This window comes from Convolutriloba macropyga, chromosome 13 (assembly GCF_964194025.1).
Source record: "Convolutriloba macropyga chromosome 13, txConMacr16.3, whole genome shotgun sequence".
Classification (NCBI taxonomy): Eukaryota; Metazoa; Xenacoelomorpha; order Acoela; family Convolutidae; genus Convolutriloba; species Convolutriloba macropyga.
This window is the reverse complement of record NC_134480.1, coordinates 34,939,233-34,961,776: the sequence shown is the minus strand read 5'-3', so window position 1 is coordinate 34,961,776 and position 22,544 is coordinate 34,939,233. Positions and strand designations below refer to the sequence as shown.

Genomic DNA, 22,544 nt, shown 5'->3' with positions numbered 1-22,544 from the left:
AATTTACAACTCACATTGTATGTGTTTCCGCCTTTTTTTACTGATAGGATTACGTTATAAGATAAGTGAACTAGGAAAAAATATTGGCAAAGTTGAAAAATACGTAGACATGTTCTTAAAACAATTTTATTCAAAGTCATAAGAGACATCAAATAGCAACCGAAAGCATTGTCTACAATTGCCTATAGCTCTTGCAGAATCCAATTGGATGTCTGATTGGCAGGACTATGTCATTGGACTACAGAAAGTACAACAAGTTGAAGCACAACATACGGAGAACATAAAAATTTACAAAAATATTTGCTCAAAGCCATAAAAACTATGAGATCAACATTTTAAACTTGCAAGACTAATGCAAGATTAAAATCCGAAATTTTTAAGGTTCTTACAATATTACCATCCCCCGGGTCGAGAAAAAATCGAAAAAAATAGGTAATATAAGCGGTGAAAGTCAGTTTTTTCACCGCAAATTTTGTACAAAATTTTGCGTTGAAATGCGGTGAATGCGGTGAAATTATGTAAGATCATCGCTAGAGTAAGCGGTGATTTTACAAAATTTCACCACAATTCACCGCTAAAATATGTAATTTCACCGCATTCACTGCTGTTCTCACAAAATTTCAACACTTTTTTCCAAGCGGTGAATTTATGTACTTTCACCGCTACCAGGCGATAAAGGTTTTTTCTCCGCATTCACCGCCTAATTTATGTAATTTCACCGCATTCACCGATTACCTTACAAAATTTTTCGCATTCACCGCTTATCTTACATAATTTTGCGTTGAATGGCGGTGACACCTCGACCCGGGCCAAAAGGCATCCGAAAGAAACTACAAGACGTCTAATGAATTTAAAAAAAATGTTAAAAAACGATTAACAACAGCCCTGGAGACTAGCAGATAGTAGTCATTGAGACATTAACCTGGTCAAGATTTAGTTCTTTTATAGCAGTATTTGACGGATTTGTGAGCATTTCGAAACCTCCGCGTTACAAAGAGCCTTGAAGAGAATTGAAAATGAGAAGCGTATACGAAAGAAGAGATCAAAAGTCACGCGGATACAAACGACAAAAACAAAAACAGTGCTCAAAACTGCGCTAGACGGCGATTTGAAAGAAAGACATTTTTAACAGAGGAATCTTTCCGCGGAACGACTGGGAAAATGTCCAAGAAAGAAGATTCGAAGATGAGTGGCAAAATCAGCAGTTTCCTGAGTAAGAGTCCCAAAAAGGGAAGTGGAGAGAGTGGGTCTGTTCCGGAGGTGGGTGGAATGGATGAGGGAAAGGGGTCACTCTCTGCAGCAAACAATGGAAAAGGATCCAAATCTGTGGGCGCTTCAATAGGTCACTAGAGGATTTGCATCTGTTCTTTTTTGGCCCCCAATGATTTCTTATCCCCACATTTATAAATTAAGGGTTGTTATAGACGTCAAAATGTTAAAAAAACAATAAAAAAGCACATTCGTCTTGGTGGGTCTAAAATTCATATGCTCTAAGCTTGGGGGGATGCATTTGCTTCCTCTCCCTTCGGCAGAGTATCCGAGTATGCTCCCTCCCTGGTTATGCAAACAGTTATTCGTCTGGAAAACCTCTTTAGTTTGTTACCACGGAGTAATGATAAAAAATTGGGATCTTTTCTGTTTGCCCCCCCCCCAGTGTTTTACGTTCCCAGTTACAAATTATATGTTGTTATATTGCACATTACTATGTAAGAAATAGCACGTGCGTCTTGGGGCGTAAAAGATATAAGCTCACTAAGCTGGGGGGGGGGGGGGAACAGAATAGAACCAAAAATTGTTGCAGGGGAAGACAAATAGAACAATTTTCTCAGTAGGGCATCTAATACCATTGTCTTAAAATTTGTCATATGAGCACGAAATCTGACAGTGCGTGTAATCTTCAATTACGAGATAACATTTTTCTGTTGAATTTTTCTTTAAGAATATTGGTCGTTTTTAGATTTTTTGGGTCATTCCCATTTTAAACCCCCTTAGTGGTCAGATAACCTATAGACCCCCAGTCATGGTGAACATACCATAATGGGGGGGCTATAATTTTCTGTGTGTGTGTGTGCGTGGGGGGGGGGGGCTATACAGGAAAGATCCGATTTTTCAATTTAATTGAGCAATAAAGATCTGAAAAAAAACGTCTCTCAAAAACATGAGATGAGAAAAAACTCCCGATCTGCTTATATTCGTTTCTGAGAAGTAACTGGTAATGCAATGACTGGATAGTAATCACAACTGTAAAATTGGAACAGTTTACGAATCGGATCAACTCCGTTTGTTTCTGTCCCCCCCAGCTTACTGGGTGCATATTATTTGCACCCCCTAGAAGCATGTGCCATATTTTTACATAAAGGTTTACTATGTAATGCCACGTACTCTGTGCCATATTTTTATATATTAGTTTAATATGTACTTGCACCTGTAAGTGGGAGGTGCATAAAGTACTGGGGGGGGAGCACAAACGTAAAAAATCCTGAGAATCAATAGGAATGTGGAAACTAAAAAATAAGTTTAAGGATAAAAAATAGCAAAATGGTTAAATTACCTTACCTTGTTTTAGTAGATAGACAATCAAATTATTTCTATTAGTAAAATCAAGACCTAACTTGTCATATAAGATATATGAAAAACAGTTTAAAAAGATAATTGGGATCTCTTCCGTTTGTGCCCCCCATTACAGAGCACGTGTCTTTACATAGTAATTCATAATGTAAAACTATAGCAGGTGTCTCGGGGAGAGAGAGGGGTGGGGGGAGGGCGTGGGGGTGGGTGGTTGTTTCAAGAAGTATGCAACCATTAAGCTGGGGGCGTGGGGAATGGCACAAAAGGAAAAGGTCCGAAACATCTTTCAAAACTTTGATGTGGTGGTAATACAAGTTGATTTTTGAGTATACTCAAACTGAAAACAAAATTTTAAGTTCACGAAACTGCATTAAATTTTATCCAACAAAACGACCGAAGGTGAGCTGACCGATCCAAAATAGTACCCTCCCAAAAATATGCTACTACCAGGTGTTCCAAAAATGAAACTAATTGCTCTAACCCGTGTGAAAAATTATATCCTGTCCCCGCCTCCCAGCTTTGTGGGAATATATATTTTATGAAACACAGGGGGGGGGGGGATGGCACAAACGGAAAAGATCCCTTTTCGACAAAAATGCCCATGCCTTTTTTTCTAAAAATTTTTGAAAACTGGTCCCTCTCGGGTCCTTTGACCGGTTTTCGGACATAAGCGTTATGTCCTATTAGGGCAATGAATTCACCAGATAACTAGATATTTTTTCTAACGTATGCATATCGCTTATGAGCTGCCAAAAAAGCAATGGCGAGCAGAGAAAAAGTGGACTTAGACTCTGAGCTGGAAGTTATTGCAAAAGTGTATTTTTATTATTGGATTAAGACAGCTTAATTCAAGCATACAAATTAAAATTTATACAAATTAACTCAATTAGATTCTCTTTTCTTGATTTAAACGTTATCTTCTCTACAATCTTTGGATTTTTTCTGTTTGTATCCCCTGTACGTTTGGTACCCCCTTCTCCCAGCTACACAGCCCCAATCACAGTGGGATTGCAATCATTATGTAAAAATATGACACTTTCGTCTGGGGGAAGAAATAATAAGCACCCACTGAGCTCGGGGGTACAAAAAGAAAACATCCCAATTTTTTATATTGCATTTTGTTGTAAAAATTTTTGAGTTTGCAAAAAATTTAGCCACTAATATTGGACGACCTAATTTTAGGTAAAAATCGGTCGCAAGTTCCTACAGATGTGTGAAAACTTCTTTTTAATAATCTCATTTTGTTAATAACGTGTGATTTGTTTTTCAGCACCCCAGACGGAGTGCAACTTTAATTTGTCGGTATTTTTGCAGATCCCAATGGAGCAGATGCAGGAGCTGGGTCTCTGGGAGGGCCTGGATCGCTATCTCAACCAGCAGGTATATTTCCAACCAGCCAACGCAAAGGTTGAAAAATTAGAAAATAATGATCTTTTTTAGTTTAGTGCGTATTGGTAATAAAATTGTAATGTTTAAGAATTTGCTTCTTGGAATGCTTAATGTTCCGGTAAAAATATTGAGCAATATCAGACAACCCAAACATACTTTTACTTTATTTTCTATAATTTTCAATTTTAATTTTCCATCTTTTTTAAACTTTATTTTTCATATGAGGTTGACTCTCCGCGTTCTCTACAAGAAATCAGCCGTTTTAACAGAATAGAACCAAAAATTGTTGCAGGGGAAGACAAATAGAACAATTTTCTCAGTAGGGCATCTAATTCCATTGTCTTAAAATTTGTCATATGAGCACGAAATCTGACAGTGCGTGTAATCTTCAATTACGAGATAACATTTTTCTGTTGAATTTTTCTTTAAGAATATTGGTCGTTTTTAGATTTTTTGGGTCATTCCCATTTTAAACCCCCTTAGTGGTCAGATAACCTATAGACCCCCAGTCATGGTGAACATACCATAATGGGGGGGGGGGGCTATAATTTTCTGTGTGTGTGTGTGCGTGGGGGGGGGGGGGCTATACAGGAAAGATCCGATTTTTCAATTTAATTGAGCAATAAAGATCTGAAAAAAACGTCTCTCAAAAACATGAGATGAGAAAAAACTCCCGATCTGCTTATATTCGTTTCTGAGAAGTAACTGGTAATGCAATGACTGGATAGTAATCACAACTGTAAAATTGGAACAGTTTACGAATCGGATCAACTCCGTTTGTTTCTGTCCCCCCCAGCTTACTGGGTGCATATTATTTGCACCCCCTAGAAGCATGTGCCATATTTTTACATAATGATTTACTATGTAATGCCACGTACTCTGTGCCATATTTTTATAGAATAGTTTAATATGTACTTGCACCTGTAAGTGGGAGGTGCATAAAGTACTGGGGGGAGCACAAACGTAAAAAATACTGAGGATCAATAGGAATGTGGAAACTAAAAATAAGTTTAAGGATAAAAAATAGCAAAATGGTTAAATTACCTTACCTTGTTTTAGTAGATAGACAATCAAATTTTTTCTAATAGTAAAATCAAGACCTAACTTGTCATATAAGATATATGAAAAACATTTTAAAAAGATAATTGGGATCTCTTCCGTTTGTGCCCCCCCCATTACAGAGCACGTGCCTTTACATAGTAATTCATAATGTAAAACTATAGCAGGTGTCTCGGGGAGAGAGGGGGGGGGGGGGGGGTGGGGGTGGGTGGGTGTTTCAAGAAGTATGCACCCATTAAGCTGGGGGCGTGGGGAATGGCACAAAAGGAAAAGGTCCGAAACATCTTTCAAAACTTTGATGTGGTGGTAATACAAGTTGATTTTTGAGTATACTCAAACTGAAAACAAAATTTTAAGTTCACGAAACTGCATTAAATTTTATGCAACAAAACGACCGAAGGTGAGCTGACCGATCCAAAAATACCCTCCCAAAAATATGCTACTACCAGGTGTTCCAAAAATGAAACTAATTGCTCTAACCCGTGTGAAAAATTATATCCTGTCCCCGCCTCCCAGCTTTGTGGGAATATATGTTTTATGAAACACAGGGGGGGGGGATGGCACAAACGGAAAAGATCCCTTTTCAACAAAAATGCCCATGCCTTTTTTTCTAAAAATTTTTGAAAACTGGTCCCTCTCGGGTCCTTTGACTGGTATTCGGACATAAGCGTTATGTCCTATTAGGGCAATGAATTCATCAGATAACTAGATATTTTTTCTAACGTATGCATATCGCTTATGAGCTGCCAAAAAAGCAATGGCGAGCAGAGAAAAAGTGCACTTAGTCTCTGAGCTGGAAGTTATTGCAAAAGTTTATTTTTATTATTGGATTAAAACAGCTTAATTCAAGCATACAAATTAACATTTATACAAATTAACTCAATTAGATTCTCTTTTCTTGATTTAAACTTTATCTTCTGTACAATCTTTGGATTTTTTTTTGTTTGTACCCCCTGTACGTTTGGTACCCCCTTCTCCCAGCTACAGAGCCCCAATCACAGTGGGTTGGCAATCATTATGTAAAAATATTACACGTTCGTCTGGGGGAAGAAATAATAAGCACCCACTGAGCTCGGGGGTACAAAAAGAAAACATCCCAATTTTTTATATTGCATTTTGTCGTAAATATTTTTGAGTTTGCAAAAAATTTGGCCACTAATATTGGACGACCTAAGTTTAGGTAAAAATCGGTCGCAAGTTCCTACAGATGTGTGAAAACTTCTTTTTAATAATCTCATTTTGTTAATAACGTGTGATTTGTTTTTCAGCACCCCAGACGGAGTGCAACTTTAATTTGTCGGTATTTTTGCAGATCCCAATGGAGCAGATGCAGGAGCTGGGTCTCTGGGAGGGCCTGGATCGCTATCTCAACCAGCAGGTATATTTCCAACCAGCTAACGCAAAAGTTGAAAAATTATAAAATAACGATCTTTTCTAGTTTAGTGCGTATTAGTAATAAAATTGTGATGTTTAAGAATTTGCTTCTTGGAATGCTTAATGTTCCGGTAAAAATATTGAGCAATATCAGACAACCCAAACATACTTTTACTTTATTTTCTATAATTTTCAAACTAAATTTTCCATATTTTTTAAACTTTATTTTTCATATGAGGTTGACTCTCCGCGTTCTCTACAAGAAATCAGCCGTTTTAACAGAATAGAACCAAAAATTGTTGCAGGGGAAGACAAATAGAACAATTTTCTCAGTAGGGCATCTAATACCATTGTCTTAAAATTTGTCATATGAGCACGAAATCTGACAGTGCGTGTAATCTTCAATTACGAGATAACATTTTTCTGTTGAATTTTTCTTTAAGAAAATTAGTCGTTTTTTCAGATTTTTCGGGTCATTCCCATTTTAAACCCCCCTAGTGGTCAGATAACCTATAGACCCCCAGTCATGGTGAACATACCATAATGGGGGGGCTATAATTTTCTGTGTGTGTGTGTGTGCGTAAATAATGATTTACTATGTAATGCCACGTACTCTGTGCCATATTTTTATAGAATAGTTTAATATGTACTTGCACCTGTAAGTGGGAGGTGCATAAAGTACGGGGGGGGAGCACAAACGTAAAAAATCCTGAGAATCAATAGGAATGTGGAAACTAAAAAATAACTTTAAGGATAAAAAATAGCAAAATGGTTAAATTACCTTACCTTGTTTTAGTAGATAGACAATCAAATTATTTCTAATAGTAAAATCAAGACCTAAATTGTCATATAAGATATATGAAAAACATTTTAAAAAGATAATTGGGATCTCTTCCGTTTGAGCCCCCCCCATTACAGAGCACGTGTCTTTACATAGTAATTCATAATGTAAAACTATAGCAGGTGTCTCGGGGAGAGAGAGGGGGGGTGGGGGTGGGTGGGTGTTTCAAGAAGTATGCACCCATTAAGCTGGGGGCGTGGGGAATGGCACAAAAGGAAAAGGTCCGAAACATCTTTCAAAACTTTGATGTGGTGGTAATACAAGTTGATTTTTGAGTATACTCAAACTGAAAACAAAATTTTAAGTTCACGAAACTGCATTAAATTTTATGCAACAAAACGACCGAAGGTGAGCTGACCGATCCAAAATAGTACCCTCCCTAAAATATGCTACTACCAGGTGTTCCAAAAATGAAACTAATTGCTCTAACCCGTGTGAAAAATTATATCCTGTCCCCGCCTCCCAGCTTTGTGGGAATATATGTTTTATGAAACACAGGGGGGGGATGGCACAAACGGAAAAGATCCCTTTTCGACAAAAATGCCCATGCCTTTTTTTCTAAAAATTTTTGAAAACTGGTCCCTCTCGGGTCCTTTGACCGGTATTCGGACATAAGCGTTATGTCCTATTAGGGCAATGAATTCACCAGATAACTAGATATTTTTTCTAACGTATGCATATCGCTTATGAGCTGCCAAAAAAGCAATGGCGAGCAGAGAAAAAGTGCACTTAGTCTCTGAGCTGGAAGTTATTGCAAAAGTGTATTTTTATTATTGGATTAAGACAGCTTAATTCAAGCATACAAATTAACATTTATACAAATTAACTCAATTAGATTCTCTTTTCTTGATTTAAACTTTATCTTCTGTACAATCTTTGGATTTTTTTTTTGTTTGTACCCCCTGTACGTTTGGTACCCCCTTCTCCCAGCTACAGAGCCCCAATCACAGTGGGATTGCAATCATTATGTAAAAATATGACACTTTCGTCTGGGGGAAGAAATAATAAGCACCCACTGAGCTCGGGGGTACAAAAAGAATACATCCCAATTTTTTATATTGCATTTTGTTGTAAAAATTTTTGAGTTTGCAAAAAATTTAGCCACTAATATTGGACGACCTAAGTTTAGGTAAAAATCGGTCGCAAGTTCCTACAGATGTGTGAAAACTTCTTTTTAATAATCTCATTTTGTTAATAACGTGTGATTTGTTTTTCAGCACCCCAGACGGAGTGCAACTTTAATTTGTCGGTATTTTTGCAGATCCCAATGGAGCAGATGCAGGAGCTGGGTCTCTGGGAGGGCCTGGATCGCTATCTCAACCAGCAGGTATATTTCCAACCAGCTAACGCAAAAGTTGAAAAATTATAAAATAACGATCTTTTCTAGTTTAGTGCGTATTAGTAATAAAATTGTGATGTTTAAGAATTTGCTTCTTGGAATGCTTAATGTTCCGGTAAAAATATTGAGCAATATCAGACAACCCAAACATACTTTTACTTTATTTTCTATAATTTTCAAACTAAATTTTCCATATTTTTTAAACATTACTTTTCATATTATAGGTTGTGGCTACGCTTATTTATGTTCAAGAAATCAATCTTTTCCATTCTCCTGTTCTTTCTCAAGGCTAGTAAATTACATGGACACAAATTTTTAGGTGGATCAGCAGCTCTATCCGGTGGATCGGCAGCTGCACCAGGCGGATCGGCAGCTCCACTCAGTGGATCAGCCGCACCAGGCGGATCAGCAGCTCCACTCAGTGGATCAGCCGCACCAGGCGGATCGGCGGCTCCTCTGAGCGGATCAGCTGCCGCTCCAGGTGGATCCATGTCAGCTGGTGGTTCGGGAGCAATGAAGGGATCCCAAGCTAATAAGAAGTCTTTCCCATCTATGGGATCGCGGGGTTCCCTCTCCAAAGGAGGATTCACAGCTAGCAAAGTGTCCCGCAAGGTCTCATTCAATGACAAAGCAAGCGGATTTTTTAGTTGATTTTGTAATGTTGGCTTTGATTGCTTGTTTGCTTCTTGAAAACAAACTATTTCGGATGTCCAAGCGCCTGCAAAATACAAAAGCAATTAGATAGATAATTAACAAAAACTTGTAAATTTCATTTCAGAATGAAATATAACAAAAATAGCAGGAAGAATGACTTTCATTTTTCATTGACTAAACAAAAACGAGACCTAGAATGGACAATCATTGGATTGCCAAAACCACTCAGAAACAAATCCTTTGAAAAGAAGTATTGAAGAAAAGTATTGAAAATCAGAGTCAATTTGGTGCATGGGATCAATAATAACAATCGGGGAAACGAAATTTAGTTCAAACACCGTTCTCTCTCTCAACTTTAAACAGTAGTGTGAAAAATCCACTCGCATCACAAAATCATTCCATTGTTTGCTCCACTTGCTGGTTCGGCGTGACCAGAATCAATTTGCAGTTTGACTTCAAAAAGCATGTAAACGTGTAAACAGATCTTAAAAAGGAACACATAGCCCAAGGACTCCAGTTTTACCTTTTTATACCATTCAGTGTGAAACAACAAACTGAGGAAACAAAATAACTGGGAAAAATAAAATAAATATTGTCCCGGGAAATTTCCAAAACATGCGACGCCATAACCATTTTTTAAAACAATTCTATTCAATTGATGAGAAAAATGACATCTGAAAAGAAAGAAAGAAAACTTGAGCAAAAAAGAAAAAAAATGATAGGCAAAATTTGAAAAAAAAATCAAAAAGAAAGGTTTGAAATATTCAAAGTAGTTTCTCTAAAATTCTCTAAAAATTAAGTTTTCAATACATCTTAAAAACAATTTTTACTTATTCATTGGGCCCATAAACAAATCTTAGGGGCAATTGATAACACTTAAATTGCGAAAATGTAAAAACTACAGAAAAATTGCAGAGTTGACGTAACTATGTAATGAAAATGTGCTATAAAATTTTAATTTGTGTTCACTTAGTGAATATAACTTTAGAAACCAGCTTAATTAAACAAATTATCATAAAAGAATTGCTGAACGTCAGAGCGGGACACCAATTTAGGCAAAAACCTCCAAAAAGATAAATTTTTTTGTCGGCTTTTTTGCAACCAAAACAGGCTTAAATTGACATTAACGAAATAATAAGATTAAAAAAAACTAGTTCAAAAACTTATTGTAGTAAAAAAGGATACTTAAAACAAAAATCGCAAGAAAAGGCGAAATCACAAAAACTGCTCATTTTTGCATAAACAAATCTAATACATGATTGACGTGGTTAAAAATGCTCTCAATTGTACAGTTACTCGTTTTTAGGGTAGGGCGTATAAAAACCAGTTTATCTGGAAAACTCAACAAAAAACTTAAAAAACTGCTGCAAAATTGCCACATGTGATTTGCTCGCTTAGCGAAAGAGCGAAAATAAATTCAAACTGACTATTCTGGCTTTTATAAAAAAAACGCTGGCTAAACAACAAAACACTCTCTCCTCTCTGCTCTTCAATTTGATCAGCCGAAACACTTGGTTTTCACGTTCATCATTGATTTTTACATCTGGCTTAGGTGAACGCTGAACTATCGATAAAGAAGTAAAAAAGAGGCTCCACCAAAACTTTTCATCGATATGTAAGAAAGAGAGCGCTCCAATACAATCAAATTCGTCAAATTATCAAAAAAAAAATAAAACACTCCAAGTTCACAAGCATACTGGAACAATAATTTATTCAATTTTTGTTCAGAACTTGTTAAGAACATTATGCATCTCTCTTTATTTTTTAGTCTAGGTGTGCGTCCGTCTGCGCTTAAGTTTGATGTGCTTAGAAGAAATAACTTGCGCTCGAAAGAAGCTTGAATCATTTAGTGATGATACACTAAAGGTCAAATGAAAGCGCAGAAACTGATTTTATTTCACTCCAAATCTTACCACTTGTCTGGAAGTCCCATATTAAACATATTCTAACACTTGCAGTTTTTTTGCAATCGTAACTCCTACTCTTGGTTGATATAAAAATAGGAAAAACAGCTGGACCTGAAATTGAAAGAATAAATTAAGGTAATAAAGAAAAAAATAAGGTTTAGCAGGTTTATAGAAATTCAACAGACTTCATGTCTTTGGAAGTATGCCTAGATTTTAGCAACGATAATGGACCTAACAGTTGAAGCAGAAGAGGACGTCCCTATTAATCATCCGCCGAGTCTTAGTTTGCTACTTTTATAGTTTTACTAAGACTTGGATTTAGACTGATATTGACTTGAAGTTCGATCAGGGAGTAGATAAGACAAACTGATTTTTTTTGAAAAATAAAATCTTTCCTCGGATTTATATTAATGAAAAACACAAAGGACGAACTAGCTCAATAGCTCAACAAGTATCTTATGTATGTATTGATAGATGATCAAGGGTGAGGGAGGTAAAAAAAGAATGAACCTATTCAAAGTGGTTAGATATTTTTATCCAATTTTGAAGGATCTACCTAAGTTATAAGGTAAAGCTACTAAAAGTCAACGACAACAATAGACAAATACATCTCCTGATGGTTTCTGGAATTACACAATATCTCTCATATATCTCAGATACACTGATATAAAAATCAACTTCGCAAAAAATGAATCTTTCTTTGCGTTTCCGATAAATAAAATTTTCAAAAGATCTTTTCAGTCACTTAATACTTGATGTGGAAAAACTCGTCAATATTCTAACCCATCAAACAATCAAAACTGGAATTATAACAGTTGAATCAATTAGTGTACAGGAAAATTTTTATGACAATAAAAATCTTCTGTATAAAAAGAGCTGAATCCAACATAGATTGTGCGTGGCACTGAATTTTCCCACAATCACAATTGAAATTTTTGACATTTTTAAGCTGAAGTTTGAAACAGATACAAAAGGGGAAAATAATTGAGTTTTCAGAGGAACCGGAAAACCTGAGCGAGTAACCTTCAATTTGGAAAAACTTTTCTGCACTTAAAGTATGATAAATACTATCAATGGAGTTTTCCATTAAGTTTGAACTCTTTTGCATTTTATGCAATTTTATTTTATCTTCATCAGTTTGATTGAGCTATCTGAATCTCTTTGAAAAAACGAAATTTTTCTGTAATCAAAATTCTGTAATCAAATTAAAGAGTTCTTAGTATTTCTAGTTATTTGTTTTTCATAACCTCTTTTTTTCTCCCGAAGAATGTTTGGTCTAAGAAGAAGTTAACATATTTTTATGTTTCATCCAGATAATCAACAGCAAACGCTCGCAACTTTAAAGAAACAGAAGTTCCACGTAGCGTATATTCAGGAAGAACTCTTTTCATTTCAAGTCTGTTGTTAGCCGTACCGTAGCACTTTGTTTCAGAAATGCAAAAGACTGGAAACTGGAGCAGTTTTTTTGAATAATTGTCACAATTATTCCATTTTTGTGCCGTAAATTATCAAAAAAACCAATTAGTCTCGATTTTTTTGAAGCTTGTTCTTGCATCCTTCCCAAGTGTTGGCCTGGTAAAAACGAAGGAGTTAAATTACATGTAGAAATTGAAATGAATTTAGGCAGTTGTATAAGCAAGCGGCCAAATCAGGTTTAATGAGTGAATCTAGTTGCAAAAAAAGCATGCCTAAGCATGGCAGAAAAAATCCTGAAAAAAACTCGAGCAGAGAAAAACAACAAAAACTTTTCAATTCTGATTAAACAAATGTTCTGCTTACGATAAAGCAGAAAAGTTTATACAATTCCGAAAGAAATAATAAATTTATTATTTCTGAGGATTAAAGGCAATCAAAAATCAAGTTAGTGCAAATATTAGGCTAAAAACACATTTGAAAAACTCCTACCACGTGATAAAATATTTATAACAAAGAAAACTATGCAGTGCTGAAGAGCTCAAAAATTAATAAATGAGATTTGGAAGTGGCCTTTCAATTGTTTCAAACATGCTTAATTTTTATAGCCTTAAAAATATAAAAATAATTTATAACAATATATTTGAAACCAGTTTTGGATAAAGTAGCTGAAAAATTATGCTTCTTAAAAATAAAAGCTAAGTATTCTTCTTCACTTCATGAGAAAATTTTCAACAACAATGAATTAGAAGAGATTTCTGATATCCTATATGCCATGAAAAAGCTATCTGAGGCAATTTAACAAGGTAATAGTTTTTATTTTTTGAAGCGAATTGTCGTCTTGAAGCGTAATCAGGCAAGCCACTAAAAATACAAAATACTCTGAATATGAGAACTGGAGCCAAAAACGTCTACATTTTTTCAAAACATTTATTTCCTAAATCGAAAATTTATCAGATGCCTGAAAAACGATTCAAAAAGTTGACGTACGCACTAATGGAAACCATTTGTTGCTTTTTGATAACAGTCGTGAAGAAGTTGAATATTGAAAAGGAAATAACATTTAAAGCACTGCAAGTCATTTAAAACTCGAAAAATAGATTGCTCTTCGATCTCAGAAAAAGCCGTCCGCATCATGAAGACTATTTTTTGTGACATGTACTGCCTCAGTGGAATTTTACGTTTGGTTACTTGATGTGCCCCGCAAACTGATCTTCCAATTGATATCAAAGTTGTTAAATTATGTTCTCTATGAGTTCTTTAAAAGAGAGGTCACCCAAAACACGATGTTTTGAAGAAAATTTGAACTCATCAATAGCTCAACAAGTAAATGAAGTTCTCCTAACAAATTAAGTTCATTGCTGTTTCAATTAAAGACAGAGATATGAAAAATAAGTCGTTAAGGGCTTAAAATGTGATCAATTGTAACAATTCTCTAAAAAGTATCTGAATTCTTATTCAAAACCTTGTGTAGTTCAAAAATGTGCAAAACGTAAATTGAGTCAATGTTGATTGCTAATCAGTCAAATGCACAAGCATGCTCTCACTTAATTTTTATTTTTCGCGTAGTTTAGAGGAATCGATATAAAATATTTTTATGGTTTTTTTTGAATTTTCAACAAATGCTTAACAATCGACCTTTAATTGACAGATAGCAAAAAATATTCTCCCTGTTTATGAAAACCTCAGCAGATATTGAAAATATATTCAACGTTGGAAAAAATATTTGGTTAACACATGCGAGGAGCGGGTTAAAAGTTAATAAAATTGTCCCAACCTCGGCTAAAATGCGAAGCAACTTCTTTTCCTCAAAAAACGCATGCTTGTGTATTTCTTTACTATTCAGAGACGTTGACGAAACGATAAAAAATTACTTGTTGTCCAGAGATACCTTCTTAAAAAATCATTAGTTATCGTATCTGAATGAATTTTTACCAAAAATTTTGTATAATTTGATCAATATTTAGGCTAAATTACCTAAAATTATGAATAGAATGTATTCAAAAAATGTTCCAGAGAAGAAAAATTTCTCTGTTTAGTGAAACTTCAGACGAAGAGAGCTCTAGATTGATACGACACATGCTAACCTGGAATGTCCTCAAAAAAGTCGTAATCTATCTGAACAAAAGAACGTGGGGCCAGGATAAAAGTTTTCCCATTTTTTTTTAAATTTGAGAGCAATAAGAGAAAATTTACAATGATTGAGATTTTACAATTGTCTTTCGAAAAATGATTCAGATTTTACAACTGTCTTTCGAAAAATGTTACTAAGAAATGATCCGTTAGGATACAAATCATACATTATGTATTTGATTGATCCAAGTAGGTTATCACAATTTTTCAAACTGGCATTGAAATTTCCGAATGTCATTTTCAAAATGTCATTTCTGACCACTCTCACTAATTATAGAGTAAAATACCTCTCAAATCTGCCAAAAACTTTAAGTTTTACATGAAGTATTTCTAAGCTCTGTTTAGGTGAAATAGGCAAAAGTGAAAGCGAAGGTGAAAGACAGATAGGTGAAATGGACAAAAACACTATAAGTTACAGTGTGAAAGAAAACTAAATGATGAGAATACTTTTTTTTACTTGATATGTTATAACTTTTTGTTATAATGAAAATAAAAGTCAGTTTATCAATTGAACAAATAAAAATTTGATCCCACTCCTTACGTTTTACAGTTCTAAAAACTTCCATAGGTGTATCTTTTTATATATGAATTTGTATAATTACCAAAAATGCCAACTTACAAATCCAATAATATGCAGGTTTCCAGCTTTCCTAGTTTTATTTTTACTGTTTTCCTGTTTCTTATACATTTTCAAAAACTTTTTTATGTCCTTTGAATATAATAAATTCAATTAATATTAATAATATAATAACGGATTAATATGTATCTTTGTATAGCTACTCAGAATTATATGCTTTAGCCGAGAGCAAACATTCAAATTTGATCAGTAAGAAGTTTTTGCCGAAAGTTCCAATGCAAACAAACCATATTCCGCCGTATGGGGAAACAAATGAGGTCATCGGCGTTTTTCTCGATTCAAACGAGTTTCTTGATCAGAGGATCTTCTAAGCTTTAGAAGATCTAGTCAACGCACTCTCATTCTCTCAAATGTCTGATTTTTCCAGCATTTACAGACGCTTATATAAAAGTTATACAGGGAAGAGTGTTAGCATGAAGCAACGGTAGATACGGTTAGACATCACTCAGAACTTTAAAAGACTTCCAAAAAAGTAAGTCAGATAACAATTTAAAAGGTTCAAGAACTTTCGTTCTGACGTTTTTAGGAAGATACAATGGGTGCTTCTAAAAGTGGAACTCGTGCGTTTGGGGGAGGGGCCATGGCATCCAAACGGAAGTCGACTCAGGGCCCTGAATCCCTAACGGGGGGTGGTTCAAAAGTCTCAGAAGCAGCGGGAGGGGGCTCCGGGTCAGGGCCGGGCGGATCCCTCACTGGTGGGAGTACATCTCAAGAAATTGGAGCATCTAAGAGTGGTGTCCCAGGTGGCAGTGGAAGCGCGGCACCTGGTGGATCATCCTTTGCGGGTGGAGTGGGAGTGGGTGGATTAACTGGTCCCGGAGCTGGGAAGGCATCAGCAGCTCCTGGGGGTTCAATGGCAGGTTGGAACTGAACAATTTGCAAAACTCATTGGGAAGATTCAGAATAAACAACATTGTTATCGGGTGGAGAAGGAGCTAAAAAATGGCCTTCACAGCATTATTGCGTTCATTCTCAAAATCTGGGCAGCCTAGAGTTGAATGTCCTCCAATTTTAATTTCAGACTGATGGAGTAATTTGTCCCGGGGGAGGAGGGGGGATGGGGTGAGGGTGAAATGACGATAATGCGGTTGAAATGGGAGGACACTGGAGAATTGCACGCAATTAAGAGCCACCCAATTGCAACCCAACAATTGTTTCAAGAGTTTTCTGAGCTGCATTTTCTTAAAGTATCTTCCCATCTTAGCGCCGCTCTTGCTTGTTTACGGCTAAAAGTTTTGACCAGGGGTTCACATACCCCCAGGAGAAAATTCCTCTTTTCAGGCGAAGATGGCAAAGACTCTTTGGCTCCAATCCGTACCAGAAACAAAGACGAAATAGTCCGGGGTGCAAACATCATAACCGGACCCAACGGACAGGCAACCGCCGCCGAGGACTACAAGGAGCATTGTCGTCATGAGCTAACATTCCAAATCGGGGATAAAGTCAATGTCTTGCACTACACCGAGGACCCGAAATGGGCGATGGCCCGAAACACGAGTGGTCGACGAGGGTTAATCCCAGTCAGCCATTTTGAACGGGCACCTTCGTCGGCTCAGGATTCCATGCAGGTCTACTTCGGTACAATGACGAGACAAAAAGCAGAGGAATTGATCCGGACCAATCCCTACACCGATGGAAAATTCCTAATTCGTGAAAACGGAATCTACGAGGGCGAAGTTACGTTGTCGCTCGGGTTTTCCGACCGGCAGTCGGGTGCCCAAAAATTTGCCCACTACCGGATTGCGAAAGAAGAGACGGGAATGGTGTACGTGTGTGAGGATAAGAGATTTACAAGTGTGAGGCAGTTGATTGACTTCTACATGAATCAGCAATCGGGTCTGGCTCACAAACTGGGTCTCTGGTACAAATCCAACAACACCAAAGTCGCTAAGGTATTTTGCAACTTGACTTCATGGCCCGAAGAACAAATGCGAACTCGTTGTATCACCATTCTGAATAAAGGGTGCAGCTTTTTTGTAAAATGATATTTTTCGCTAAAAAGTTATGAAAACTGTTTTATTTTGGACCTTACTAAGCGTTGAGGTAAACTTTTTAAAACAATTTTGTCTTTAAAATTAACGCATATAAGCATTCAAGATACTCAACATTTGTTTGTAGTCCGCAATTTAAAACTCCTATTGAAAAAACTAATAAATTGAGAAACTAAAATCAGTGAACCTCCGATAACTTTAAGGGGAAAGGCTCTGGTGATGTTTGCAATTGTTACTAACGATAATTACAGGGCGGTGGTTTACACGCAGCAATAGAGAGGAAAGATTTCACGACTGAAGAAGAAATAGGAAAAGGACACTTCGGGGTGGTGTACAAGGGAAAGTACAAGGACAAGGATGCAGCTGTCAAGATACTAAAAAACAGGTCAACCATTAACTCAAGTTCAAATGTTTTTAATTGGTAAATATTGAGGCCATTATCGTAAAAAGTGTGTTTTTACAACTCGAAGAGGAATATTGGTCTTATAAAAGTTTTGATTCAGATGAAGCAAGTCTGTTCAAGAATTGAACTTAGACCTAATTCTTTTTGAAAGCTATCTTCTGTTTTCGCACGTTGAACACTAACATTTCAACATTTAGATACTCAGTGTGTTTCTATTTTTCATTAGCTGGCAGTCTCTAGCTTGTACAATTCAAAATTAAAACATCATTGTGAGGACTTGTGATTCTATATCATCTCCTTATATTAGTACAAAATCGTTGCAATTATCTGCGTTCAGTTTTTCTAATTTAGTTTACTCTCAACAAGTCAATTTTTTTCAGCTTAGTACAGCGTAGAATTTTTTCGCTTTTTGCGGGAAGTAATTTTTGTAGGAATTTGTAAATTAACACAAATTTTAAAACTGGTTTCTAAACTAATCTCAAAGTTTGCAAATAGTTTATAAATTAATCCAATGATTTACAAATTATTTATAATTGAATCCAAAAGTTTAACACTACCCTTCTTAAATTACCCTCCTCCACCTACCTACCATCCGGTTCTACTTATTATTTCACCCCTATCTATTTAAACCCCTATAATTTAACCCCGTAAATAATCACCCCGCAGTCATTTCACCCCGAAATTTATTCACATCAAAATCGGTTTTATCACCGAAATTTTTAAAATCTATTTAGGGGTCCATAGAGCAATTAGCAACCCTAAAGTTCAAAGGACCTAAACAACACAAAACTGCTGACCTTCAATAGTGCGGCATTGAACAGCTTGCGTTCGTTTCAAATTGAAGAGTAATGATGAGACCGGTAATTTTCAAATGAAAAATTGTAGACTAATTTTTAAAACCTACTTTCTGAGCAGACATAAATTAGCTTTCCAAAGCTAAATTTAACCGCGCGTTTTACAGAATTTTCAATGCAATTCAGGTTGATATTTTTGCTAGCAGCTATGCTGTGCAAGTTTCATATCTAAATGTTGCAAAACTGTGTTACCTATCTTTGTTTATAGAGTTAACGCCCGGGATCAAATTCCCTAATGAGTCACGGCATAAGGCTTCGACGTAACTCCGCGAGGACTCAAGGAGGTGGCCAACTCAAAATTATTACGATGGAATTCAAATTAAAATTAACGCAAACCACACGCACACAATTTTAATTTAAATACACAACTAAGTCAAACTGGCATTGCCCTAAAAAAGTGAATATCAGTTTAATCCCTGTAGATCTCCATCAAATTCTGCACGTTTCCTTTCAAGCTCTTATGCTTCTTCTTTTTGGATATTTTCACCCGAATGATGCATTAAAAAATTTTTCACCGCAGCGTCTTTTTGCAAGTTAGTCAAAGGTTTCCAAATTTTGGGTGGGACACGCTGAACAGGGCTTGTATTCCATAATGCCAGCCCTCAACAGCATTAGTTGCACTGGCAATTCCCTCATTGGCTGCGTCTATTTGATTCCAGAACTGTTAGGGGAATTTGGGACGACGACTCAACTGTGGACACCTGATATTATTTGATGGGAAAGATAAACATGGTTCGTCCTTTTTCTCAATAACCAAGCTATCTAAATGCTGTTTATCTGCCAAATTGGATAATTCCTCGATAATGAATTCAAAAAATTTCGGTTTAACCAATTTTTTTCGAAGGTTAGAGCAGGGATCAATTTAAGTGACAGGGCTGCTTCATGAGCTTTTTTAGTCAAAGTTCTCAAATTTACCTGACAAAATTTTGGTTTAAATGGAAGTAGCAGCCCGATAGCAATGAAACTGGTTGGCGTTTTTAGTAGGCATTAATTGGGGCTACCTCAAAGTCTAAGAGAAACTGTTCGGGCTTAAAATCTGGTGCGAAGGTTTTTAAGGCATCAAGTAATCGGCTGTACGTTTTTCCGTTTTGTTTAGAGGGAGGAGCAAAACAAACCAGCACAAGCAATACCGAGAAAATATACATGAAGGGTATAAATTCGAGAGAAATTTTTGGGCCATAACTTAAAAGTTCCATCCAGAAGCCAAAATTTCGAACCTTCGAGAGCCGATGTCAATTACGGATCTTCAAAGATTAAAATACGCTTGTGGTCATGTTTTCCACTGTCATACCGCAAAAACTCTTGAAAAGTTCTAGATATGTCAAAATACCAGTCCGACGGTTCAGGAATTGATACTGTTTGCATATTTTTTCCCAAACGCTTCGATGTGTGTTTTAATTTTAAATTTGACGGCAACGCATTCTAGATCGAGAGACTGTCAGTTACTAGTAAAATTGCGGATTCTACGGCTGATGCGGGAGTTAAGTTTTTGCTGAGGGCTTTTATATCTTTTGTATTTTTTGGTGTGGCCGACTTTCCAATAGAAGCCTTATACTTGTGCTCACCGTTTACAAGAATAAGTTGGCACTCTTGTGTGATTGGGGAATCGCGGTAATTATAGCTTTGATATTTCGAGCTATTCTAGGCAGTGGCGAACTTATTAATTCTTTTTAACTTAAAACTTGTGGCCTTCTTCAGACAATATTTTTCTGTTTTTGGAATAAATTGTAAATTCAAAATCGGCAGTTATCATGCTGATTTCAAAATCCAATGAAACAGGAAATGTTGATTTCCATTTACTTTCTAATTGCTTTAGTCGCCACATCAGGGAATAGATGAGATAACTATTTTGCTAATATTTATAACTTTGCTTTAAACTATTGAGTCGTTAGCTCTATGAACCTGACAATTATGATCCATGAATTTAGAGATTAAAATTGGTAGAAATGTTCGAGGTGGGAAAAGTATATTCACACCTCAATCATTTCACCCCAATTCTAATCTCTACTAAATAGACTAAACATATTTGAGGCCCAATAATCCTCAATTATAGGAAACTAAAAAATGGGGTGAAACAACATAGGGAATAAATAATTAATGCTTACTTGATAGAGGGATTAAAAAATCTGATTTAAAGTATAGGGGGTTAAATTCATACGGGTGAAAAAACTGGACACCCTACCAACCACCCTCTTCCCCCCACACACACACACCGCCTACCTACTACTCTAGTCTATCTACTCGACCTCTAAATACGCCTCACATTAACAAGATAATTCTGCCCCTTTCTCCCTCTCCCTCCGTGCACCCGCCAACCTGTCATACACCGGGTCACCTTCCACAAGTTCAACTCCTCCACTCAACCTGCCACCTGATTTTTTTAATGGCTGTATGCCTTTTTAAGTGCACTTTCTATCTTTCTAATGAAAAATTAAGTTTCAGTTATTATTATTTCTGTTTATTTTTTATTTCTAGGTAAGAATGTCGGTATAAAGCACGACGATTTGAACCGTTTATGGCATGGCTACAATTTTTGGATGTATTGGGTTCACCCTCTCTCAGTGTGTTTAATGCCTCTTATAACAATTGTGTTGATATACAGTACGTTACTAGAACCGCTGGAAACATTCAAAGCCAAAAATTCATTTTGAGCAGATTTGATAAAAACGACAGAACCCCTCGCTGATCAATCTTCACCCTAAGTACCTCACACTCATTAACTAGCTTTTCACCCCACCTACCAACCCCCCCTACCAAAAACCTAATTATTCCCAGCCACCTACCTAACCCTCCTTACGTATCCCCAACTAAATTATCACTCACTAGCCCAAGCACGTACCTAATCCCTCCGACAACTACTCTGGCTCCCTACTCATACCTCTGTTACCTCTCTCCCCAACTACCCCTCTCGGCTCTCGTCCCTACGGACTTCACACCTGAAAACTATTAACTCTGTTTTTTTTTAAAGAAAACTTTTAAAGTTTTGCTAGGCTTTTAAATTATGGTTCTTGGTTTCAATTTTTTTGATACTAATGATTGCGAGAAAATCATTTGATGGTTCATTTTGCATCTGTCCCCTTGTCAAAATTACACTCTAATTACCCCCTGATTTAGGAGTACGGTGGTATTTGTCTATGGGGGACAAAACGACGTAAGATTAGGGGGGCAATGGGGGTAAAGTGGCGAAGTTTTAGTTTCTACCCCAAAAAAGATATAAAATTAGCGTGTAAATTCATAGGGGTGAAAAAACTGGACACCCCACCAACCACCCCCCCCCCCCACACACGCACACACACACACCGCCTACCTAATACTCTAGTCTATCTACACGACTACTAAATACGCCTCAAATTTACAAGATAATTCTGCCCCTTTCTCCCTCTCCCTCCGTGCAGCCGACAACCTGTCATACACTGGGTAACCTTCCACTAGGTCAACTCCTCCACTCATTCTGCCACTTTATTTTTAACGGTTGTATGCCTTTTTGAGAGCACTTTCTATCTTTCTAATCAAAAATTAAGTTTCAGTTATTGTTATTTCTGTTTATTTTTTATTTCTAGGTAAGAATAACGGTATAAAGCACGACGCTTTGAACCGATTATGGCATAGCTACAATTTTTGGATGTATTGGGTTCACCCTCTCTCAGTGTGTTTAATGCCTCTTATAACAATTGTGTTGATATACAGTACGTTACTAGAACCGCTGGAAACATTCAAAGCCAAAAATTCTTTTTGAGCAGATTTGATAAAAACGACAGAACCCCTCGCTGATCAATCTTCACCCTAAGTACCTCACTCTCATCAACTAGCTTTTCACCCCACCTACCAACCCCCCTACCAAAAACCTAATTATCCCCAGCCACATACCTACCCCTCCTTACGTATCCCCAACTTAATTATCACTCACTAGCACAAACACGTACCTAATCCCTCCGACAACTACTCTGGCTCCCTACTCATACCTCTCTTACCTCTCTCCCCA

At 36.6% G+C, this 22,544-nt stretch overlaps 1 protein-coding gene across 2 annotated transcripts in view; it reads left to right on the top strand.

Annotated features, from left to right (window-relative positions):
- The first annotated feature begins 1,058 nt into the window (after positions 1 to 1,058).
- The window catches only part of LOC142351497 (uncharacterized), a 35,911-nt gene continuing 14,425 nt past the window's right edge, over positions 1,059 to 22,544 (top strand). The window contains exons 1-6 of one of the 2 annotated variants that reach the window (XM_075403545.1): positions 1,059 to 1,342; positions 3,883 to 3,948; positions 8,890 to 9,182; positions 15,841 to 16,174; positions 16,596 to 17,206; positions 17,557 to 17,690. In XM_075403545.1, the coding sequence (XP_075259660.1) occupies positions 1,162 to 1,342; positions 3,883 to 3,948; positions 8,890 to 9,182; positions 15,841 to 16,174; positions 16,596 to 17,206; positions 17,557 to 17,690 (1,619 nt within the window). In that variant the 5' untranslated portion in view covers positions 1,059 to 1,161. Of the gene's footprint in view, positions 1,343 to 3,882; positions 3,949 to 8,889; positions 9,201 to 15,840; positions 16,175 to 16,595; positions 17,207 to 17,556; positions 17,691 to 22,544 lie in introns of both variants that reach the window. The other variant, XM_075403544.1, reaches the window with a different exon arrangement.